General features: G+C 62.4%; 2 protein-coding genes across 4 annotated transcripts; both read left to right on the top strand.

Annotated features, from left to right (window-relative positions):
* Nucleotides 1–227: 227 nt before the first annotated feature.
* Nucleotides 228–7,424, top strand: EPN3 (epsin 3). 3 transcript variants are annotated; one of them, XM_042832861.1, is made up of 10 exons: nt 228–304; nt 2,512–3,161; nt 3,415–3,533; nt 4,607–4,690; nt 4,978–5,085; nt 5,199–5,283; nt 5,494–5,787; nt 6,457–6,567; nt 6,784–7,005; nt 7,102–7,424. In XM_042832861.1, the coding sequence occupies exons 2-10, from the start codon at nt 2,591–2,593 to the stop codon at nt 7,407–7,409; spliced, it is 1,902 nt and encodes a 633-aa protein (XP_042688795.1). In that variant the 5' UTR covers nt 228–304; nt 2,512–2,590; the 3' UTR covers nt 7,410–7,424. The 3 variants fall into 3 exon arrangements, with proteins under 3 accessions (XP_042688795.1, XP_042688797.1, XP_042688796.1); XM_042832863.1 differs by lacking the exon at nt 228–304 and adding an exon at nt 1,169–1,266; XM_042832862.1 differs by lacking the exon at nt 228–304 and adding an exon at nt 1,448–1,538.
* A 730-nt stretch (nt 7,425–8,154) lies between these two features.
* Nucleotides 8,155–16,935, top strand: SPATA20 (spermatogenesis associated 20). Its single transcript, XM_042833106.1, has 16 exons — nt 8,155–8,186; nt 8,990–9,118; nt 9,254–9,318; nt 9,751–9,905; nt 10,014–10,157; nt 10,395–10,590; nt 10,663–10,793; nt 10,872–10,976; nt 11,251–11,325; nt 11,423–11,635; nt 11,727–11,919; nt 12,406–12,574; nt 12,840–13,048; nt 13,121–13,320; nt 13,409–13,489; nt 15,566–16,935. The coding sequence occupies exons 1-16, from the start codon at nt 8,155–8,157 to the stop codon at nt 15,734–15,736; spliced, it is 2,268 nt and encodes a 755-aa protein (XP_042689040.1). The 3' UTR covers nt 15,737–16,935.
* Nucleotides 16,936–19,013: the final 2,078 nt, after the last annotated feature.

The following is a 19,013-nucleotide window of genomic DNA, read 5'->3' as shown; positions in this document are numbered from 1 at the left end:
CCATGGGGGGCAGTGACGGAGCATTCCAGCATCCCCGCCTCCCGCATGCGGCGGGTTGGGGCTCGGCGCCGCATCCCCGCGGCCCGCAGCGCACCGGGGGGGCTGAGCGCGGCTGCCCGGGGCCGGGGGGGCCGTGCCGGGGCTCGGGCGGCCCCGAAGGGGTTAAGGCGCGCGGCCGGACCTGCCCAGCCAGCCCGGCGGGTCGGCGGAGCGCGGCGGACGGCGGGCGGGCAACGGCCGCCTCCAGCGCTTCCACCGGCACCGGGGAATCGGCGGCGGATCGGCGGGGCCGCTCTCCGCGTAGGTAAGCGGGAGGAGGGAGGGCGGACGGACGGAGGAAGGTTCTGGAGGCGGGAGCGCCGCGGGTTGCGGAGGGCCGGCGGTGCGGTGCCGCTGCTCCGGGCAGGGCCTGCGGCTGCCCGAGTCCCGCCGGCACCGGGGCGGCTGCGGTCCCCGAAGGGTTCCGGTGCTCGGGGCCGGGTCGCTCCTCGCCGCTCCCTCCATTTCGTGCGCCGCTCCTCCCAGCCCCGCACCTGATTAAAGATGAAGCGAGCCTTCCCTTCCTCCCTGCCATGTTCCCCGGCCTCCCCGGCTCGCTTCCCGCTCTGCCTTTTCCCCGTCCTCCCCTCGGTTCTCTCTTTCCCCTTTCCTGCGCGCTCCCGGCCGCGTTCCCCCACCTCCGCTTCACCTCCGCGGTCCCCGTGCCGGGACGCAGCGATGAGGACCCGTCCCGCCGCCCTTCTCCCACCGGGCAGCCCCGAGCTCAAGGTCACTGCAGTAATTCCATACGGCTGCCGCCTTATCTCCCGCACAGCTTCTATTTCACCGCCTTTATATTCTGGGGAACGCTGTGCCGGACAAAACCTTCTCTTCTCTGCAGCGCTTCAGCCCGGGCCACGCTCCTCCCCCCCATCCCAGCCCCTTCTCCATCTGTCCGCACGCAGCATTCCCAGGAAGGCCGCGCAGGTCCATCTGGACCGGCTTCCCGGCCCGGTCCCGTATCGCTGCGCTGGGGCCGTGCCCGGCTCTGGGAGCTGTTGGCGGCAGGAGGGACGTCCTGCCCCGCAGCACCGGGCTTCGCTGGGCCGGCGGCGCGGCTTTATCTGTTCCCGAGTGCTGGCAGCAGGCACGGTGCGGGTCAGAGTCCCGGAGGACTTTGCCGCACCGCCGCCCTCATCCCAAAGCATTCCCGTGCCAGGCGAGACGGATCCAAAGGCCGCGGCGCCGGCAGCACTGCGGAGGGGAATCGGGACAGGGAAGTGTCGGGTGAGAAACTTCAGCCGGCCGCGAGCGGCAGAGCCGGCTGCGTGACTCACGGGGACGGCCGAGCTGCGGTGCCGGAGGTGCCGGACCGGCTGCGAGGCTCGCGGGCTCTGCCCGTCGGCTCCGCGGTGTCGGCAGCCGGGAGAGCCGCGTGCCGGGGCTGCGGTGCGGGGAGGTGCTGGGAGCCGAGGCGGCTGTCGGCTGCCGGTCGCTGCTGTCTGTGCGCTGTGCTGCCGAGATAGGCCCGGGCCCGCCGGCTTATCGCAGAACTGCCGGTGAGTTCTGGTGCGGGAGCGTGCGGGGCTCCACCCGGTGCCAGCAGCCCCTGCCTGTCGGCTTTGCTGATCCCAGGGATCAGATGGGGATCGCGGTGCTTTCCCAGCTGGCGGCTGAGGGGTCAGGGAACAGAGCTGTAATGGGGTCATGAGGAACAGGCGCAGTGCAGCCGTGTGGTTTTGCAACCTCCCTGCGTGGCCCATGAAGGACGGGCACTTACAGGCAGGAAGGGATCGGGGCAGCTCCTGGTACTGGCATGGCAGGGCTGCACGGTGACAGCCTGCAGGACAGGCTGCCTTTGGGGGCCCTGCTGATAGTGATACTGGTGTGGGTCGCCAGGAGCATTGCCACCACATTGCAGCAGCAGCCTCCCCAGTGCACGGGAGGCTCAGGCACAATCTGGGGCTTTGAGAAGGCTTTGTGTTACCTGCTGATTGCTGGAGAATAGCGCTCTGACTCAGTGACCCCGTGGTTCCTCCCCAGGAGTAAAATATCCATGTTTGCTGGGAGAAATGACCCGAATAGCTGCAGGTGCCAGTAGGTCAGGGCAGATTCGGAGTCACACTGGGACTGGTCTTTGTGTGGTGCATTCTGGTGGCACTGGGAGTCTGGAAGCCACAGCGGGGCTGCAGGCAGCGTGCTGGGGGCTGGTGGGGCTGAGGCCTGGAGGCAGCTAGGGGCTGGAGGAGGGAGCTGCCATTTTCAGGTGGGTGCTTCTCACAGCAGAAGCGCCTGGTAAAAGCTCATCCAAATGTTGCTGAATCTGAAGCCAAATCTCTTGGCAGCTCTGCATTGCTAGCTATTGGTTTTCTGTACGATTCTTTCCCATCCAGCATCCCGCCTGCTTCTGGTGAGTGAGAGCAGCTCACACCATGGCAATGGGCAGTTCCACCTTGAGAAGTGCCCGAGGTGCTACGGGATGGGGCTCTGGTGCCTGGGGTGGTGCTGAGCTGTCTCCATTCCTCACTGCAGGCACTGGTGAGGCTGTGAGCACCCGTTCCATCCCTGCTGCGCGCGCCCGCTGTCAGCGGGTCCTGGGCACCACGCAAAGATGACCACCTCGGCCCTGCGCCGGCAGGTGAAGAACATCGTGCATAACTATTCAGAGGCGGAGATCAAGGTGCGAGAGGCCACCTCCAATGACCCCTGGGGACCCCCCAGCTCCCTGATGTCGGAGATCGCGGACCTCACCTTCAACACGGTGGCCTTTGCCGAGGTCATGGGGATGATCTGGCGACGGCTGAACGACAGCGGCAAGAACTGGAGGCACGTGTACAAAGCCCTCACCCTGCTGGACTACCTCATCAAAACCGGCTCCGAGAAGGTGACCCACCAGTGCCGGGAGAACCTTTACACCATCCAGACGCTGAAGGACTTCCAGTACGTGGATCGTGACGGCAAGGACCAGGGCATCAACATCCGGGAGAAGGTGAAGCAGGTGATGGCGCTGCTGAAGGACGAGGAGCGGCTGAAGCAGGAGCGGGCGCACGCGCTGCAGACGAAGGAGCGCATGGCCCTGGAGGGGATGGGCAGCGGCAGCCATCAGTCCACCTACGGCCGCCGCGCATCGCCCTACGGGGACGACTATGGCCGGACGCGGGGCTCACCCTCCTCCTTCAACTGTGAGTCCTGCCCCGGGGGCCGGTGGGGAGGACGCTGTGCCGGGTGCGCTCCCTCTTTCTGGGAGGCGATGCTCAGCTGCCCTGAACCCGTGGCTCATTTGAGGTTGTAAGCATTTATGCGGGGTACGTCCCCTTGGGAGACAAGACACTCTGGAGCTGCAGATGTGGATGGGATTGGGAGGAGGCTGACAGGTGGCTGATCTCCCCAGAGTCCCAGCACCACTTCTTCACCTGTTCTTCTTTTCTCTCCTAGCATCTTCCTCATCCCCACGGTTCGCCTCTGACCTGGAGCAAGCACGTCCCCAGACAACGGGTGAGGAGGAGCTGCAGCTGCAGCTCGCCCTGGCAATGAGTCGGGAGGAGGCTGAGAAGGTAGGGCGGTGCGGCGGGGCTGCCCTGTACCCAGGGCTTTGGCCATTATGGAGAAGGGGTGGCTTGGGGCTGCCCGACGCCTGTGCACTGACCCGCAACTGCATCGGGCTGCTCGCGCTGTGCCCGCCTCCCAGTCACAGCAGCGTGGAGGCAGCACCATGGATGAGACACAGGCACGTGCGCTTCTCCTGGACCCTGGGATGGCGGGGGGGCCCTTCTTCATTCACCAAACCTGGCTGACTTCCACCGAGGGCTTCTGGTCCTGACACTCATTTCTGTCACTTTTGTCAGAGGCCATTTGTGCAGAGGATGATCTGCCTCTGCCCGTGGCTGCTCCTTTCGAGCAGGAGGAGCTGTGCAGGGATGTGGGCAGCCAACAAGCTGTGGCCTCAACTGCAGTGCCTCCTCCAGGCCCGTCCCCTCTCCTATCTGCTCCACGGCCCCGTTTCCTTGGGGACAGATTATTTGCACGCCGGCTGAGATTGTCGCTGGCTGGCACGGTGTGTGTGGAGCACACAGGGACGGCCAGGCACAAAAGGACGCGGTTGCCAGCGGGTGTCCCCACACGTGGGCAGTGTCCTTGGGCAGACAGCACCGTGTCCTCAGACCTGCCGGACTAGGAGACATACTTCTGGCACAGCACTTAGCACTGCCCGCTTCCCCTGCCTGGTGGAGACTGAACAGCATGTGTGTATCCCTATTTCTGTCCTGGAAATGCAGTATTTATAGCTTCCACATTCTGCCGTGACGAGTGCTGTAGGAACATGCTCTTGAAAGCACTGCCTGTTGGAGACCACCTGGGCTGTGCACATTCCTGCACGCGTGTACAGCCGTGCACACACACACAGACACTCCGCATCAGGGCTGCCACGGTGGTACGGGGATGAACCCCCCCAAGAGCTTGGCTGTGAGCTTCTGTATGGGGCAGACCCTGAGCCCGGGCCGTTTGGGGCTCCCAGTGCTGGGCTCAGCGGCGAGGGGCCGCAGGGTGCTGGCGGTGAGGATGGCGACCACCGAGCCGCTCGGCAGACTGAGGTCCAGCTGAAATTTCACCCGATTTCCTCTGTTGGCAGAAGCCACTTCCTCCAATTTCCAGTACAGATGAAGAAAGGCAATTGCAGCTAGCGCTCGCGCTGAGCAAAGAGGAGCATGAGAAGGTACCCGTGCCCTGCAGCCCCGGGCGCTCCGTCTCTCGCACTTGGGCTTCTCTCTGCCTCGCGCAGCAGCCCCGCTGCTGGCAGCACTCGCGCTCGCTTTGCTTTCCCTGCCGTGGGGCCGCTCGCTGTGCACTCTCCTGGCGCTCAGCCTGGTGGAGCCCTCTGCTCAGACGCTGGGACTTTTGGGGGATGCGGTGGCAGCTCCTGCGCTGGGTCTGTTTCCTGGAGAAGGCTCTTGCTGCGGGACTGCTGGGGCTCACGGCCCCGTTCCTTGTTCCCTCCCGCAGGAGGTGAGGGCATGGCAAGGGGAGAACTCCCTGCTGCAGAGAGCCTTGGAGGAGACTGCCCAAGGTGGGGAGGAAGAGCAGGAAGAGGATAAGATGAAGAAAAGCCAGGTGAAGCACCAGAGGCTGCACATGCAGCCTCTTAAGTGATGCTGTGGCCCTGGGCTGGGCTCTCAGGTCAGCCCTGGGCTCCCCTCACTTCTTTATTCCCTTTCTGTTTGCAGTCCTCTATCCTGGAGCTGGCAGATATATTCGGGCCGGCACCAGCTCCTTCCAGCCACACGTCTGCTGACCCATGGGACATGCCAGGTGGGGGCTGCTGAAGCTTGGGGCGGCAGCACACTCCTCTCCCCTCCTCTGTCCCTGTGCAATTCCAAATGTTCCACAATGACCTTTGGCTTCTCCTCCCTCCCCTGCCCTGTCCTTTGTACATCTGGGTGGCAGTGCTGATGGGAATCCACAGTCCCTGAGTGCATCCCTGATATGCGGCATTCTCTTATCTTTGGTTTCCCTTTTCAGATATGAAACCCAAAGCGGAGCCAGCAGCCTGGACTGGCACAGCAGACCCCTGGGTGCCAGTGCTATCCAGCAGTGGGGAGCCCATGCCCCAGGCAGGCACTACATCCCAGCAAACAGCTGCTGGGCCCTGGGATTTCCCCCCTGCCTCTGCTGACCCATGGGGGAAGGCAGCCGCCTCGTCTGGCTTCACCCCTGCAGACCCTTGGACAGCCACGTCCCCACCGGCCCAGGGCTCCGGCACTACGCCAGCCACTGACCCCTGGGCTGCTGTGGCTGAGCCTAACCCTAACCCTGGTAAGCAGCTTGGGTGGTGATGGGGTTTTGCTAGGGACCATGCATTGTGCTGGCTGTCCCTGACAGCTCGGGTGCCCGCCCTTCTCCTGTAGCCAGCTCTGCCATCCTGCAGGACCTCCTTGGTGTGCTGAAGACTTCAGGGAACCTTTTGTTCTAGTGCAAGCTAGTCAGGCTGTTGAAATTACTGTGGCAGCTAATGAAGCCCTCCCACAGTGGGCTGATGTTCCCCTGTTGATACCTACTGGCTTGGCCCCTCTTAAAACAGCCCGCGACAGGACGGTTGGTGTCTGCAGGTGCGGTGCTGCAGATGGGGGCTGTTTATAGGAGAAATCTGTGTTTCTGAGCTTGGTGCTGCTCTCACTTCCTCCTCGGCTGCTTCCTCCCACCTTGTGGCAGTCCTGTGTCCACTGCCCACAACACATGGGGAGTTGCCCAGACTTTTGGTCCCAAGAGGCAAGAGCATAACCAGAGCTGGATGTAAGCGCTGGTCTTCAAACCATCACCTCGTGCTTTTTTCCTCCTGACTGTGCTGCCTGGGGGTGTTTTCCACTCAAGGCCAGGCTCCCGTTCTGGCCCATTCTGGTCTCTGGGCTGGTGCGTGCACTGACTGCAGCCCCACACGCCTCCCAGCCTTTGCTCCCCTCCTTGAGTCTCACCTCTTCCCCCCAGCTTCAGGGGGGGATGCTTTCGACCTGTTTGCAAAGCAACCCGAGGCAGCTGAGCAGCCGGAGATGGAGCATTCGCAGCCGCCCTCCTCGGTGAAGTCCAGCAGCCCCGCCGGTAAGCGGAGACACGGGGCGGCGTGGGCAGGGGGTGACGTTCCTCCATCCCCGTCCCTGCTTCCACAGCCAGCCTGGAGCTGCTCCCACATTTGTGCATGGCTCCTTGCGGTGTGGCCAAAGCCTGTCCCGTGTGCACCCCGCAGTCGGGGGGGTGTCGGGGTTGCCTGCGGTCGGCGCCCAGGCAGCCCACTGACAGCCCTCTCCCCCGCCGCAGAGCTGGACCCTTTTGGCGACCTGTTCCCCGGCACCAAGCAGGACCCGGCCAAGAGCTTTGACCTCGCGAACCTGGCCGACTCGCTGCCCGAATCCTGCAAGGAGCGGAAGGACTGTAAAACCCCCGAGGCTTTCCTCGGCCCCGCCGCCTCCTCGCTGGTCAACCTGGACTCGCTGGTGGCACCGCCGCAGGCCGCCAAGACCCGCAACCCCTTCCTGTCGGGTGGGTGCCGGGCTGAGCCGCGGGGCGGGATTGGGGCGCGATTGGGGCGGGATCGGGGCGCGGCGGCCGCCTGACGCCCCCCGTATCTTCCCGCAGGTCTCAGCACGCCGTCCCCCACCAACCCCTTCAGCCTGGCCGAGCAGCCCAAGCCCACGCTCAACCAGATGCGGACCGGCTCCCCGGTGCCCGGCCTGCCCGCCGCCCTGCCCGCCAACGCCATGACCTACAGCGCGTCTCTGCCGCTGCCGCTCAGCAGCGTCCCCGCCGCCCTGCCCGCCTCCGCCAGTGCCTTCCCGCAGGCGGGGGCCGGGCCGTTCCCCGAGCTGCCCGGCGCTTTGCCGCAGCCTCTGCTGCCGCTGAGCGGCCCCCCGGCCCCCCAGGGAGGGCTCAACCCCTTCCTCTGAGGGCTGCGGGCCGGCACCGCGGGCGGGCTCTCGCTCCTTCCCGGCCGTTCCCCCGCCGCTCCCACCGCCGGGGACGGCAAGCAGCGCGAGCCGCCCGCAGGAACCGCGCCCGGAGCATCAGTGGGCTCCGGGACTGTCCGCTCTGCGCGCAGCGCCTCGGTGCGCGGCCGGGAACGGCTCGGCGGGGCGGGGGGAGGCCCTGGGGCGGACGGACGGTGCCTCCTCTTCGCTCTTCTGCCCTGGAAACGCCCCGTTCCTCTTAACGTGCTGCCCTCTCCGCGCGGCTCTCGGCCGGTTCGCGCTCTCCCCGCTCTGGATGTTACTCCGCTTGGGCACCGTGTCCCCGCTCTCCAGCCCGGGTCAGCCCCGGCTGCGAGCCCTTCGCAGTCCTCCGTGCCCCCGGATCCCGCGCAGAGCCCGGGCCGGGCGCTCCGCCCTACGGGGAGCACCGGAAGCAGCGCTCGGTACCGCGGGCAGCGCTGCTCGGGGGGGCGGGCGTTGCGTCGTGCTTCAGCGCGTGCCGCCGGCAGCGCTGCTCCACGCGGGGTGACTCCGCGTCCGGAACCGCCGCGGCCGCCCCGGCATTCGGGAACCGTGAGCTGACCGCCGCAATAAAATACCGGAACGGACACCGCTTGCCGCCTTCTTACCGCTCTCTCCGCCCCGCGCGGGGCGGGCTCGGCTCGGCTCGGGGGCGGCCCCAGGAAGGCAGTTTGGTGCCCGGCTCCGCCCCTCCCCCGTCGCCATGTTCGCGGTGCCGCTGCGCAGGGCCCGCAGGTATGGGGGAGAGCCGGGAGACGGAGCTGGGAGCGGCCGAGCGGGGGGAGCGCTGCGGCACAGCGTGCATTGCCGGCCCCGCGCCCTGCAGCGCCCTGCAGCGCCCTGCCTGCCGCTCCGTGCCGCTCCGTGCCGCTCCGTGCGCCCCTTCTGCTTGCCGGAGTGCTACCCGCTTCCAGTGCACTGCTCTGGATACTCCCTGCCCCGCTTCCGCATCCCCTGAATCCTCCCCGTGCCCTCTCCGTATTCTCTGCGTTCTCTTGAACCCCCTCCCAGACCTCTGCATCCTTTCTGCGTGCCCCGAAGAGCTCCCTGCGCCTCTTCTTATCCTTCCTGCTATCTCCTGCGTCGTCCCTTTTTTCCGTGTGCCTCCTTCTTTGTTCCCCTGAATCCTTTCTGTGCCCTCTGCATGCCTGTAAATCCTGCGTCCTCCCTTGCATTCCCTTAAATCCTGCTTGTATCTCCTCCTGCCTTCCTCCCCCCTGCATTTTCCCCTTGCACTCCCTTTGCATCTCTCCTATATCCTCTGTTTTGTGACTGTGTTCCCACCACGTGCCCTTCCTGCACCCCTTGCTGCTACCTCCATACTTGTGCACCCCTCCCTCTGTCCCCAGCACCAGGAGGATCCCCTTGTCCCCCTCCCAATGCTGGGGCAGAGCCCAGGAGGGGTTTCACTGGTTCGCCGAGGGCTCTGGCTGTGCAGCGTGCCGGGGACACAGCACCCCGCATCGGGCTCTCCCCGTGGGCAACAAAGTGAATTAACGAGTGAATGAACGAACTAATGAGCGCATCCCGTGCTGCAGGCCGGTGTTCCTAGCGGGCAGCATGGCCATGGCCACGGCCGGGAGGAGCAGCCCGGCCCGCCCCACCAACCGGCTCATCTACGAGAAGTCCCCGTACCTGCAGCAGCACGCCCGCAACCCTGTGGACTGGTGAGAGCGCACCGAGCCCTTCCTCCTCATCCTCCCCTAGCAGGGCTGGCACCAGGAGGCTGCTGCCTGATGTGCAGCTCCAGAGTGGGCCCTGATGGCAGCTGTGCCCCACGGGCTGCTCCTCATCCTCTGCAGGTACCCTTGGGGTCAGGAAGCCTTTGATAAAGCGAAGCAGGAGAACAAGCTGATCTTCCTGTCAGGTAACTGGCAGCCAGGTGTACCTTTATGTGTCCCAGTCGTAAATGAGCTGCGGGGTGAGGCTGCCCGGCGCTCATTCCTTACCACTGAGAGCCGTAACAGCTCTGTTGGAAGGCGGGCTGCATTCAGGGGCCATCGTGGCCATCGAGGCCCTTGTCCTGGGAGAGCTGAGGAGTGCAGAGCAGCAGGTGAGCCAGAGGGATGCCTCTGTGCTGCTCCTCCACTCCGTATGGCACAGAGCTGTGCTGGGGCGTGGGGCTGGGAAAGGCTGTGCCCCAGAGAGCGGTGGGCACAGCAGGGGCTGTGGGAGGGCTGGGGCTCCGCTGTCAGACAGCGGGGTGGAGGTGGGGCGGTGCAGTGTGGTGTCCCTGTGCACCCATCCCGGCTGCTCCGTGGCTCTGTGGCCTCACCCTGCGTGCTGCGCTCGCTTTCAGTCGGGTACTCCACCTGCCACTGGTGCCATGTGATGGAGGAGGAGTCCTTCAAGAACGAGGAGATCGGTGAGATCATGAGCAAGAACTTTGTGTGCATCAAGGTGGACCGTGAGGAGCGGCCGGACGTGGACAAAGTGTACATGACCTTCGTGCAGGTGGGGGAGCGCGGCAGGGCTGGGGCACGCTCTGCCCTTCTTTCTCGAGGCTCCTTTCTGTGTTCCCGAGGAGCCCCCCATGAGATCCTTCTGCCCCATGTCCCCCAGGCCACCAGTGGCGGCGGGGGGTGGCCGATGAGCGTCTGGCTGACTCCGGACCTCAAGCCCTTTGTTGGGGGCACGTATTTCCCCCCTGAGGACAGCGCTCATCATGTGGGCTTCCGGACTGTGCTGCTCCGCATCGCAGAGCAGGTAAGCGGGCAGCTGGGGGCGGTGCTCAGAATTGGGGTGGTGTTGATGGGGAGCAGCCACGGGAAGCAGAGGCTGAAGGAGGGTGGGTGGGATGGGGGTGAGGGTGGGGATGGAGTGGGGGTGGGGATGGGGATGCGCTGCGCAGGGGGAGGGCACTGAGAAATGCAGACAAAGGTTGGGTTGGGAGGCAGAAAAAAGGCAAGAAGAGGAAGCACTGATTTTCTCACCGCCGCTCAGTGGAGGCAGAACCAGGAGGCCCTGCTGCAGAGCAGCCAGAGGATCCTGGAAGCGCTGCACTCCCTGTCCCGGGTCGGCACACAGCAGGCAGCCCCCCCGGCCCTGGAGGTGCTGACCACCTGCTTCCAGCAGCTCTCCGGCTCCTACGATGAGGAGTATGGCGGCTTCTCACAGAGCCCCAAGTTCCCCACACCAGGTCAGTGTGGTCCCTGTGGCTGAGCCTGGCCAGTGCACAGAGCTCACTCTGCAGCCTGTCCCTGTCTTTCAGTGAATTTGAATTTCCTCTTCACCTACTGGGCTCTGCACAGAACAACCCCAGAAGGGGCCCGTGCCCTGCAGATGTCTCTGCACACTCTCAAGATGATGGCACATGGGGGCATTCACGATCACATTGGTCAGGTAGGAGGAGTGCCCTGGAGTTAAACTGCAGCAATGTGCAGGTGGAGCACGATGGTGACACCTGTGTGTTCCTCACAGGGCTTCCATCGCTACTCTACTGACCAACACTGGCACGTCCCACACTTTGAGAAGATGCTGTATGACCAGGGGCAGCTGGCAGTTGTGTACAGCAGAGCCTTCCAGGTGTGGCTGTGGGCTCCTGCAGGGCTTGGGCTGCCCATCAGTGGGCACAGAGCACTCCCCTATTCCCCATCTGTAGCGTTTGTTGTGCAGGCAGGAGTGCTGTACAGGTCTGTGATATTAGCCCGTGAGGCTCTAAATGTGCCTCGTGTTTAAAATCCTTGCCCAGCACTTCTCCCCCTTGTAGCTCTTTCCGTGTCCCGTTACTTCTTGCTGTGTCTCCTTCCCCCCTGCCCGTTGTAACACAGCAGTGATCACCGCCTCGCCTCCCCTGCAGATCTCTGGTGATGAGTTCTTTGCCGACGTTGCTGCCGACATCCTGCTGTACGCCTCGCGGGACCTGGGCAGCCAGGTGTGTTCCCCAGGTCACTTACTTACCCTGCCTGGGATGCAGTGCTGTGCTGCAGGGCTGTGCCCACAGCCGCACATCTCTGCTGTTTCCTCCCCAGACCGGAGGCTTTTACAGTGCAGAGGATGCAGATTCCTACCCGACGGCCGCCTCCAGCAAGAAGCAGGAAGGAGCTTTTTGTGTGTGGGCAGCCGAGGAGGTCCGGGCTCTGCTCCCTGACACGGTGGAGGGGGCTGCAGAGGGCATAACCCTGGGAGATGTCTTCATGCACCACTATGGGGTGAAGGAGGACGGCAACGTGAGCCCCAGGAAGGTGAGGGGTCGTGCAGACCTCACCGGGAGCATTGCTGCACCCGAGGCACGTGGGTCCAAGCCGTGTTCCTAGAGCAGAGCTCTCCTTGCAGGACCCCCATAAGGAGCTGCAGGGCAAGAATGTCCTCATTGTCCGTTCCTCCCCGGAGCTGACAGCCGCGCGCTTTGGGCTGCAGCCGGGGCAGCTGAGTGCTGTGCTGCAGGAGGGCAGGCACAGGCTGCAGGCAGCCCGGGCACAGCGCCCACGGCCCCACCTGGACACCAAGATGCTGGCCTCGTGGAACGGTGCGTGGATCTACAGCCGTCTGTGTGGCTGCTGCTGGTGTGAGATAGTGCTGTGTTGGGCTTTTTTATTTTCTTCTTGCCAGCAGAGAGCAGCAAAACTCTTCCCTGGCACAGCCTGCTTGGCAGGACTGGGAGGGATGGGGCTGAGGTCTGTGCTCACCACATATCAGCAGGGTGAGAATGGGGTGCTGTTCCTGTCCCTGTGGGACGTGCCTGCAGCCTGAGCTGGAAGTACAGCGCAGAGCCAAGTCTCACAGCCTGTGCCCACAGGCAAAGGCTGAGATCTTGCTGTGGTTTCAGTGCTCTGCCTTTCTCTGGATGGTAGTTCAGTGAGGGACTTTCTGGGAGGCTGGAAGAGAGCAGAGGAGATGATGGCCTGCAGTTACAATGTCAGGGAGCATGAGCTTTGTGTGAAGCATCCTGTGGAGGAAAATGTGTGACACCCAGCCATTCCCTTGTGCCTGAGCTTTCCCTGTGCCCACGCAGGACTGATGATCTCAGGTTTTGCCCAGGCTGGAGCAGTGCTGGCCAAGCAGGAGTACGTGAGCCGGGCAGCGCAGGCGGCTGGCTTTGTGCGCAGGCACCTCGTGGAGCCAGGCAGCGGCAGGCTGCTGCGGAGCTGCTACCGTGGCGAGGCCGATGTGGTGGAGCAGAGGTGAGTGGTGGTGCAAGAAGTGTCACTCAGCCCAAATCCTTTCCATTTCTTGTCTTTGGAGCTGGTAGGAGCCTTTCTGTTCTGCTGCTGACCTGCACTACCCTCATATGGTGCCTTGGCACAGCCACTGCTGAGCTCGGGCTGAGCTCGGGAGGCAGCCAAGCAAGGCGGTGTCTCCTTGGTCACAGACAGCAGTGCAGAGAGTTTCCCCCAGCCTGCCCTGCTGGGCAGCAGACACTGGTGTCTTTCCCCCCTGCTGTTGCAGTGCTGCTCCCATTCATGGATTCCTGGAGGATTACGTCTTCATCATTCAGGGTCTCTTTGACCTCTATGAAGCTTCGCTGGACCAGAGCTGGCTGGAGTGGGCCCTGCAGCTCCAGCACACACAAGACAAGCTCTTCTGGGACCCCAAAGGCTTTGCGTACTTCTCCAGTGAGGCTGGTGACCCCTCATTGCTGCTGCGCCTGAAGGACGGTGTGTGGGGACCCTGGGCAGGTCAGGGGTGGTGCTGGCACTGGGCTGGTTGTGACACCTTGTCCCCTGCAGACCAGGATGGAGCAGAGCCCGCTGCCAACTCCGTCACTGTCACAAACCTGCTCCGAGCAGCCTCGTACTCTGGCCACATGGAGTGGGTGGAAAAAGCTGGGCAGATCCTGGCTGCCTTCTCTGAGAGGCTGCAGAAGATCCCACTGGCCCTGCCAGAGATGGCCCGGGCCACTGCCATGTTCCATCACACCCTCAAACAGGTATGAGCTGGTGTGCCCTCCTCCTTTCTGGGTGCAGGAGTGGGAACACGGAACTTCAGCCCTCTGTATCTGTGCTGCATCTGGACAGGTGGTGATCTGTGGGGACCCCCAAGGAGAAGACACCAAAGAGATGCTTCGCTGCGTGCACTCCACCTTCATCCCCAACAAGGTACAGCAGTCAGCCTGTCCCTGTTCTGTCCTCACGGCTGCAGCCACACTCCCTGCAGCTGTTGCAATCCCGTTGTATTCCCAGCGTGGCCGTAGCATCCCCTGGCCAAGGCACCAGTGTCCCTCTGTAACCCAGCTAGGGTGAGCTGGGACAGACTGAGCAGAAGCTCCCTTGCCTGTCTCTGTGTCAGCTGCCCATGGAGGCTGTGTTCTGTGAGTGCCTGGCAGCAGTCAGTGATGGTGTCAGAGAGACAGGAGCCCTCTCCGTGGGGATGCAACAGTCAGTCCTCCCCACACCGTCCCTGCAGTGCCTCGCTCCCTGTGCTGCGTCTGAGCCCCCTCTGCTCTGCCTTGATTCCTCTTGCTTCCTTGGAAGGGTTACAGTGGGTGACCCAGTTTGCAGGCTTGGAAAGCACCGTGCTGCTGGGAGCTCCCCTCTACCTTCCCCACAGCCACTCCGGGTGCCCCAGTGTGCCCTGGGAGGGGGCACAGCCGATGGCTCCAGGAGCACAGCAGGGTGTTTGTTTGGGAGGCTGAGGCTGGGCATAGGCAGGGGATGTACTGTGGGATGCAGAGCTGGAACAAGCTGGGCACCGAGTGGGATGGGGTTTGCAGCAAGTAGGAGTTTCCTTCTTGCTCGGGAACGTGTCAGGGAGCTCCCTGCCAGGTGTGGTCCCATAAGGCGCGTGTCTGCTTCTCCATGCACGTCCTATGGGAGCTGTAGGACCTGAGCTCGCCCTGCAGTTCCTGCAGCACGTGGTGCTGAGCCTGTCTCCAGCAGATGGGATGTTGCAGCCCCGCACCCATTGTGCTGACAGCTGCTGCTCCCCGCTGTCAGCACGGCCGGGCCCAGCGGTCTGCGCTGTTCAGTGTCAGCAGGGCGTGATGGAGGGTGACAGCGAGACAGCGCCGCAGAGCTGGGCATCCCCAGGCCGTTGCACTGGGACTCACACAGTGCCACGCTCGTACCCACAGCTGGTTTGTGTTCTGCAGCTGCCCCCCGTACAGATCTGTGCGCTGGGAGATGAGACCCGAGTCTGACACCGAGGTTGGCGTGGGCTGTGTTCAGTGCCTCCTGCACCCGCCCCTGCTGGCTGTGCAGGGCACAAGGTGCAGCCCCTGCATTTCCTACCCCATCCCTCGGCCTCTCCCTCCCTCCCACCCCAGCAGCAGCCCCAGTGCTGCAGCCCTCAGTCACAGCCTCAGGGATGCAGCTGCTCTGGGAATCGGGGCTGGAGGAGACGTCAGCATCGCCCCCGCTCCCCGGTGCTGGCAGGGCGCTGGAGGCCAGCCCAGGCTGCGGGAACGCAATTAATTAGGTCGCTCCAGTAATTAATTCCTTCCAAACCTCACATTGAAATCCTCGCTGTAATGATAAAGCAGCATTGAGGGCGCCGGCAGATTGAGATGGGCTGGCGGGCGGAGGAGCGCTGTGCTGGGACGTGGTGCTGCTGTGCTGGGCACCGCCTGCTTTCCCTGTGCTGCTCCCAGGGCATCAGTGTGACCAGATGCAGCCACCCCCATCGCTGCCATCTCCCTGCCTGTGTTCGCCCTGGGGCCGGCGGGCCGGATCACGATCCTGGTTGAGATCCCGGCCCTATTAATGGTCTTCAGGGTAATTGTGGAGGATCCCATTATCTCCTCAGCTGCAGCATGCGAGCTCCCCGGCTCGCCTTTATCCTGGCCCCGCAAGAGGACCTTAGGGAGCATGTGAGAAAAATGAATAATGAATTTCAGATTGGACATGAATTGGTAATTAATCACTCCTGGAATTAATTCCAGACAAAGGCAGAGAGGGAGGAGGGCAGGGGGAGCAGGCTGAGGGCCAGGCAGGGGCTGAGCAAGGTGGGCTGCATGTGCTCCCAGCCTTCCCTGTCAGCCCACAAGGCCTGAGGCTTGAACAAATGTTTTGCTTTCCAAAGAAGCTCATTATCCCAGCGGTTCTGTCCTTATCCTCCCGGTGCTGCTGAGAGCCCCCGGCCCATTGCTGTGCCATGCCTGGGGGAGCTGCGGGAGCAGGGCAGTCATTGCAGGGGGTGACGCCGTGCTGCTCCAGCCCCCCTTCCTTCCTCCGCAGGTGCTGATGCTCGCAGATGGAGACCGTGCCGGATTCCTCTACCGCCAGCTGCCATTCCTTTCTTCCCTGGAGAGGAAGGAGGGCAAAGCCACTGCTTATGTCTGCAGCAACTTCACCTGCTCCCTGCCCGTCACCTCACCTCGTGCACTGCAGGAGCTGCTCCGCGCCTGAGCCCCGGTGTCCCACCAGGAGGGATGGGGGGCTGGTGCTGACCTCGGAGCTCAGCATGAGTCCCGGCACCCTGAACCCCCGTGGTGCCATGGGGGGCTGCGTGGCCCTGCTGGTGCCCCCCCTGCACCTGTGCTCATCAATTGGCTCTTCTTGCAGAGGGAAGAGAAAGCAAACACAAATCCCAGTGTTAACACAGCAGTCGGATGCAAGAACTATTTAAGGTTCCTATAGCAACCCAGGATAACTGCTGAACGCTCCTGGGTGAGATCAGGGTGAAATGCCTCTGGAAGTGTTCCTGTGGATGGCCGTGGTACTTTTCCATGGCAGGGCAGTCTGTGATGTCCATCAGTTACATTGGGGCGTGCAGAGCCTGCTGCTCCCATTGCTGCACGAGACCAAACCTGAGCGCTTCCAACACGACTCTGCGCTTTGCCAAGGACGGAGGCATGGCACGGCCTGCACAGGGAGCTCCCAAAGGCTGCTTCTCAACGTGTGACGCTGTGTCCCACCCAACCCGATGCCCACTGGGTGCTGCCATCCCAGCACAGCGCTGCCGTGGGGCGATGGCAGATGGCAGCTGTGCTTTCAGGACGTTCCAAGGGGCCTTGCCAGGGCCTGAGTACCGGGCCAGGAGAAATGCCTTTGAAGTCGAAGAGGAATTTTGCACCTCATCTTGTGAATACTTTCTGTGCTTGTGAAAGAAGAGAGTTTGTTTTGTTTTGTTTTGGTTTTTTTACACTGAAGTGTTTCTGGAAGCCCAGCTGCAAACTGCTGCCTTTGGCAGATGCTTTTCATTTCTTTGCTTTTCAAGTTGCTGTTGTTTTCTAACTGGACACCTTTGCTGCAGGGATTGATGTGACTCCTGAAGTGATGCTCCACATCCCCACAGTGCTTGGAGCAGATCGGTGCATCCACCCCACACCGACACTTTGGGGACCTGGAGGTGGCCATGCCCATGGTGAACAGTTGTCCCCAAAGAGCAGAGGTGTGGGGTGCTTTGCCATCCCGTGCCATGGGCAGCAGGTGCCTTTCCCTACTCCCTGCTGCATGTCGGCACGTTTTCCTCTGCAGCCACTGGGCAGAGCTGTGCTGGGAGCTGTGAGGACAAACTGGGCTGAGCAGCCAAAAAAAAAAAAAAAAAAAGAGAAGAAAAGAAAAGGAGGAAAAGCTTTCTGTGACAAATAAACTCTGCTGTGGCATTTGTGATGCTGTACTTTGTGCGTGGGCAGACATGGGGTTCACCCTGGGGCTGCACGGCACCCGTATGACTGCACGGCACAGCAGTGCATCCCATTTGCTCCATGGGGAGCGATGCAGCCCACCACGGCCCCACGGGGTGCCCACAGATGCAGCACCTCTGTTCCTTGTGGCGTGCTTTCCTGTCCCCCTCCTGCACCCTTGGGGCTGCGGTTCTGTTTTAATGAGGCTTTCCCTCTAATTAACATTCTCTGCCTTTGCCATCCCTTTTTATCCTAGTGTTGATGTGACATCAATGCAGAGGGGCTGCGGAGGCTGTTTGCCATCGGGGATGGCGTGGCTGTGGGGGGGGGGCAGCAGGACCCCCACCCCCTTCTGGGGCTCCGTGCTGTGTGCTGCTCCATGTGTGGGTGGGCAATTAGGCAACACCTGAGCACCCAACTGCCGGTGTCTGAGCAGGCAATGAGCATCAGCGTGAGCTGGGTGTGGAAGGGCAGGTTGGGGGGCTGTAGGGGTGCTGCTGTGGAGCAGGTTTGCCCTTTGCCTGTTCCAAGAGGTCCTGGGGGCCATCGCCCCATGTGGCACTGAGTGGTCCTGAGCAGGTGCTGTGGCTGTGGAGTGGTGCTTTCCCTGCTGGTGAAGAGGAGCGTGTGCTCAGAGCAGGATTAGGCAGTGGTAGGCGGCCGTGACACGGCTATTAATCCTCTAATATGGTTTTGGTATTTACTGACCATGGTAACTATTGCATTAAATCTAAATTAAATGTGTGTTTTGGAGGCTTTACAGAAGGCGGGGGAGGATGTTTGCAGATGCCTGCACTGGGGAGGAGGGCTCTGCCTCCATGGAGCCGGGATGGGCCGGGGGCTCTGGGGTGCACAGAGGAAGGGCAGCAGAAGCTGGGGGCTGCTGGGTGGACCTGGGTGTGGGACCCGTTTGTGGCTGTAGGTGGCTGTCCCCACATCTCCTTCCTGTCCCCACCACCTGCGAATCTGGGACAGGCAGAGCCGGGCTCGCCGCAATTATCTGCGGATTAAGGCAGCTAATTTAGTTTGAGTTACAGAGAGCAGATTGGGTCGATACGTTGGGGTGAAGCACGGGCAGGAGGAATCGATAGGCTCTCAGCAAAGCAGACAGGCTGTGCATCCCATTGCGGCGGCTTCGGGGCCGTGGCAGTGGGAGAGGAGGAGATGCAGAGCTCTGTGCTGCCAGCGGCCCCTGACCCCCCGCTCCCCTCTGACACAGCAACGCGATGGGAGAAGGGTCCTTTTTCATGGCTGACAGCCCATCAATATTTATAGCAGCCCGTTAAAAACGTCCCCCACATCCCAGATGAACCCCAGGGCCCTGGGCAGCACCCGAGCACTGCTTACGGTGGCAGGGATGTCTGTGGGGGGGGGGGGCGGGTGCCATCGCCGCGGGGGGCTGCGCAGTGCTCAGTGCAGGCGCTGCTCATGGCCCTGTGCTGGGCACCAGCCCGGGGATGTGTGTGTGTGCGCAGGGCTGCGGGGCCACGTGAGCTGCTGTTCCTCTCTGGGAGGAAAATGGGCAAGAAAAGGCATCAGGGTTTTGGTGAATGAATGGAAACTAAAGGCGGAAAGAAGGGGACAAAGCTGTTTTCAGGCCCCTCAGGGGATGGCAGGGATGGCAGAGCAAAACCTTGCTTAGAAAGAGTAGACCAGGACTGAAGAGCTGGGCAGCATCCTGCTGTGATGGGCTGCTGGGGAGGACGGTGCGAAGGCACGGCAGCAGCGGGGAGCAGCATTAGGAGTGGGATTAGAGGGAAGTAATTCACGTTTAATTTAAAGTCCTCCGCCTTTCTTTAATTTTCTCCCGTATTGCTGTTTTCTTCACTAAGTGACACATAGTTCATCTGTTGGCAAAAGGAGGCCATTCCTGCATGCAGGCTGGTACTGGTGAGGGACAGGAGACAGGAGCAGCTCCTGGAGCTGGGCTGTGAGCAAAGACCTGTCTGTCTGTCTGTCTGTCTGTCCGTCTGTCTGATTGTTTCTTCCCCCAGGGCTGTGCACATTGAACTTCAGACTTCTTCCCTTTGTTTGCTGCCATTTATCTATAATTTAGG

Source organism: Centrocercus urophasianus, unplaced genomic scaffold, assembly GCF_019232065.1.
Source record: "Centrocercus urophasianus isolate 14NV4802_14NV808 unplaced genomic scaffold, USGS_Curo_1.0 seq_40, whole genome shotgun sequence".
Taxonomy (NCBI): domain Eukaryota; kingdom Metazoa; phylum Chordata; class Aves; order Galliformes; family Phasianidae; genus Centrocercus; species Centrocercus urophasianus.
This window is presented reverse-complemented; position numbering and strand designations above follow the sequence as displayed.

Excerpts from the sequence above, each read along its gene's own strand:
- EPN3 (XM_042832861.1), top strand. The coding sequence starts at position 2,591 with ATGACCACCTCGGCCCTGCGCCGGCAGGTGAAGAACATCGTGCATAAC. Across the intron at positions 5,284-5,493 it reads TGACCCATGGGACATGCCAG|ATATGAAACCCAAAGCGGAG; the intron begins GTGGGGGCTGCT and ends TTCCCTTTTCAG. Across the intron at positions 6,568-6,783 it reads GAAGTCCAGCAGCCCCGCCG|AGCTGGACCCTTTTGGCGAC; the intron begins GTAAGCGGAGAC and ends CCCCCGCCGCAG.
- SPATA20 (XM_042833106.1), top strand. The coding sequence starts at position 8,155 with ATGTTCGCGGTGCCGCTGCGCAGGGCCCGCAG. Across the intron at positions 9,119-9,253 it reads GCCCGCAACCCTGTGGACTG|GTACCCTTGGGGTCAGGAAG; the intron begins GTGAGAGCGCAC and ends CATCCTCTGCAG. Across the intron at positions 13,049-13,120 it reads GCTGCTGCGCCTGAAGGACG|ACCAGGATGGAGCAGAGCCC; the intron begins GTGTGTGGGGAC and ends TGTCCCCTGCAG.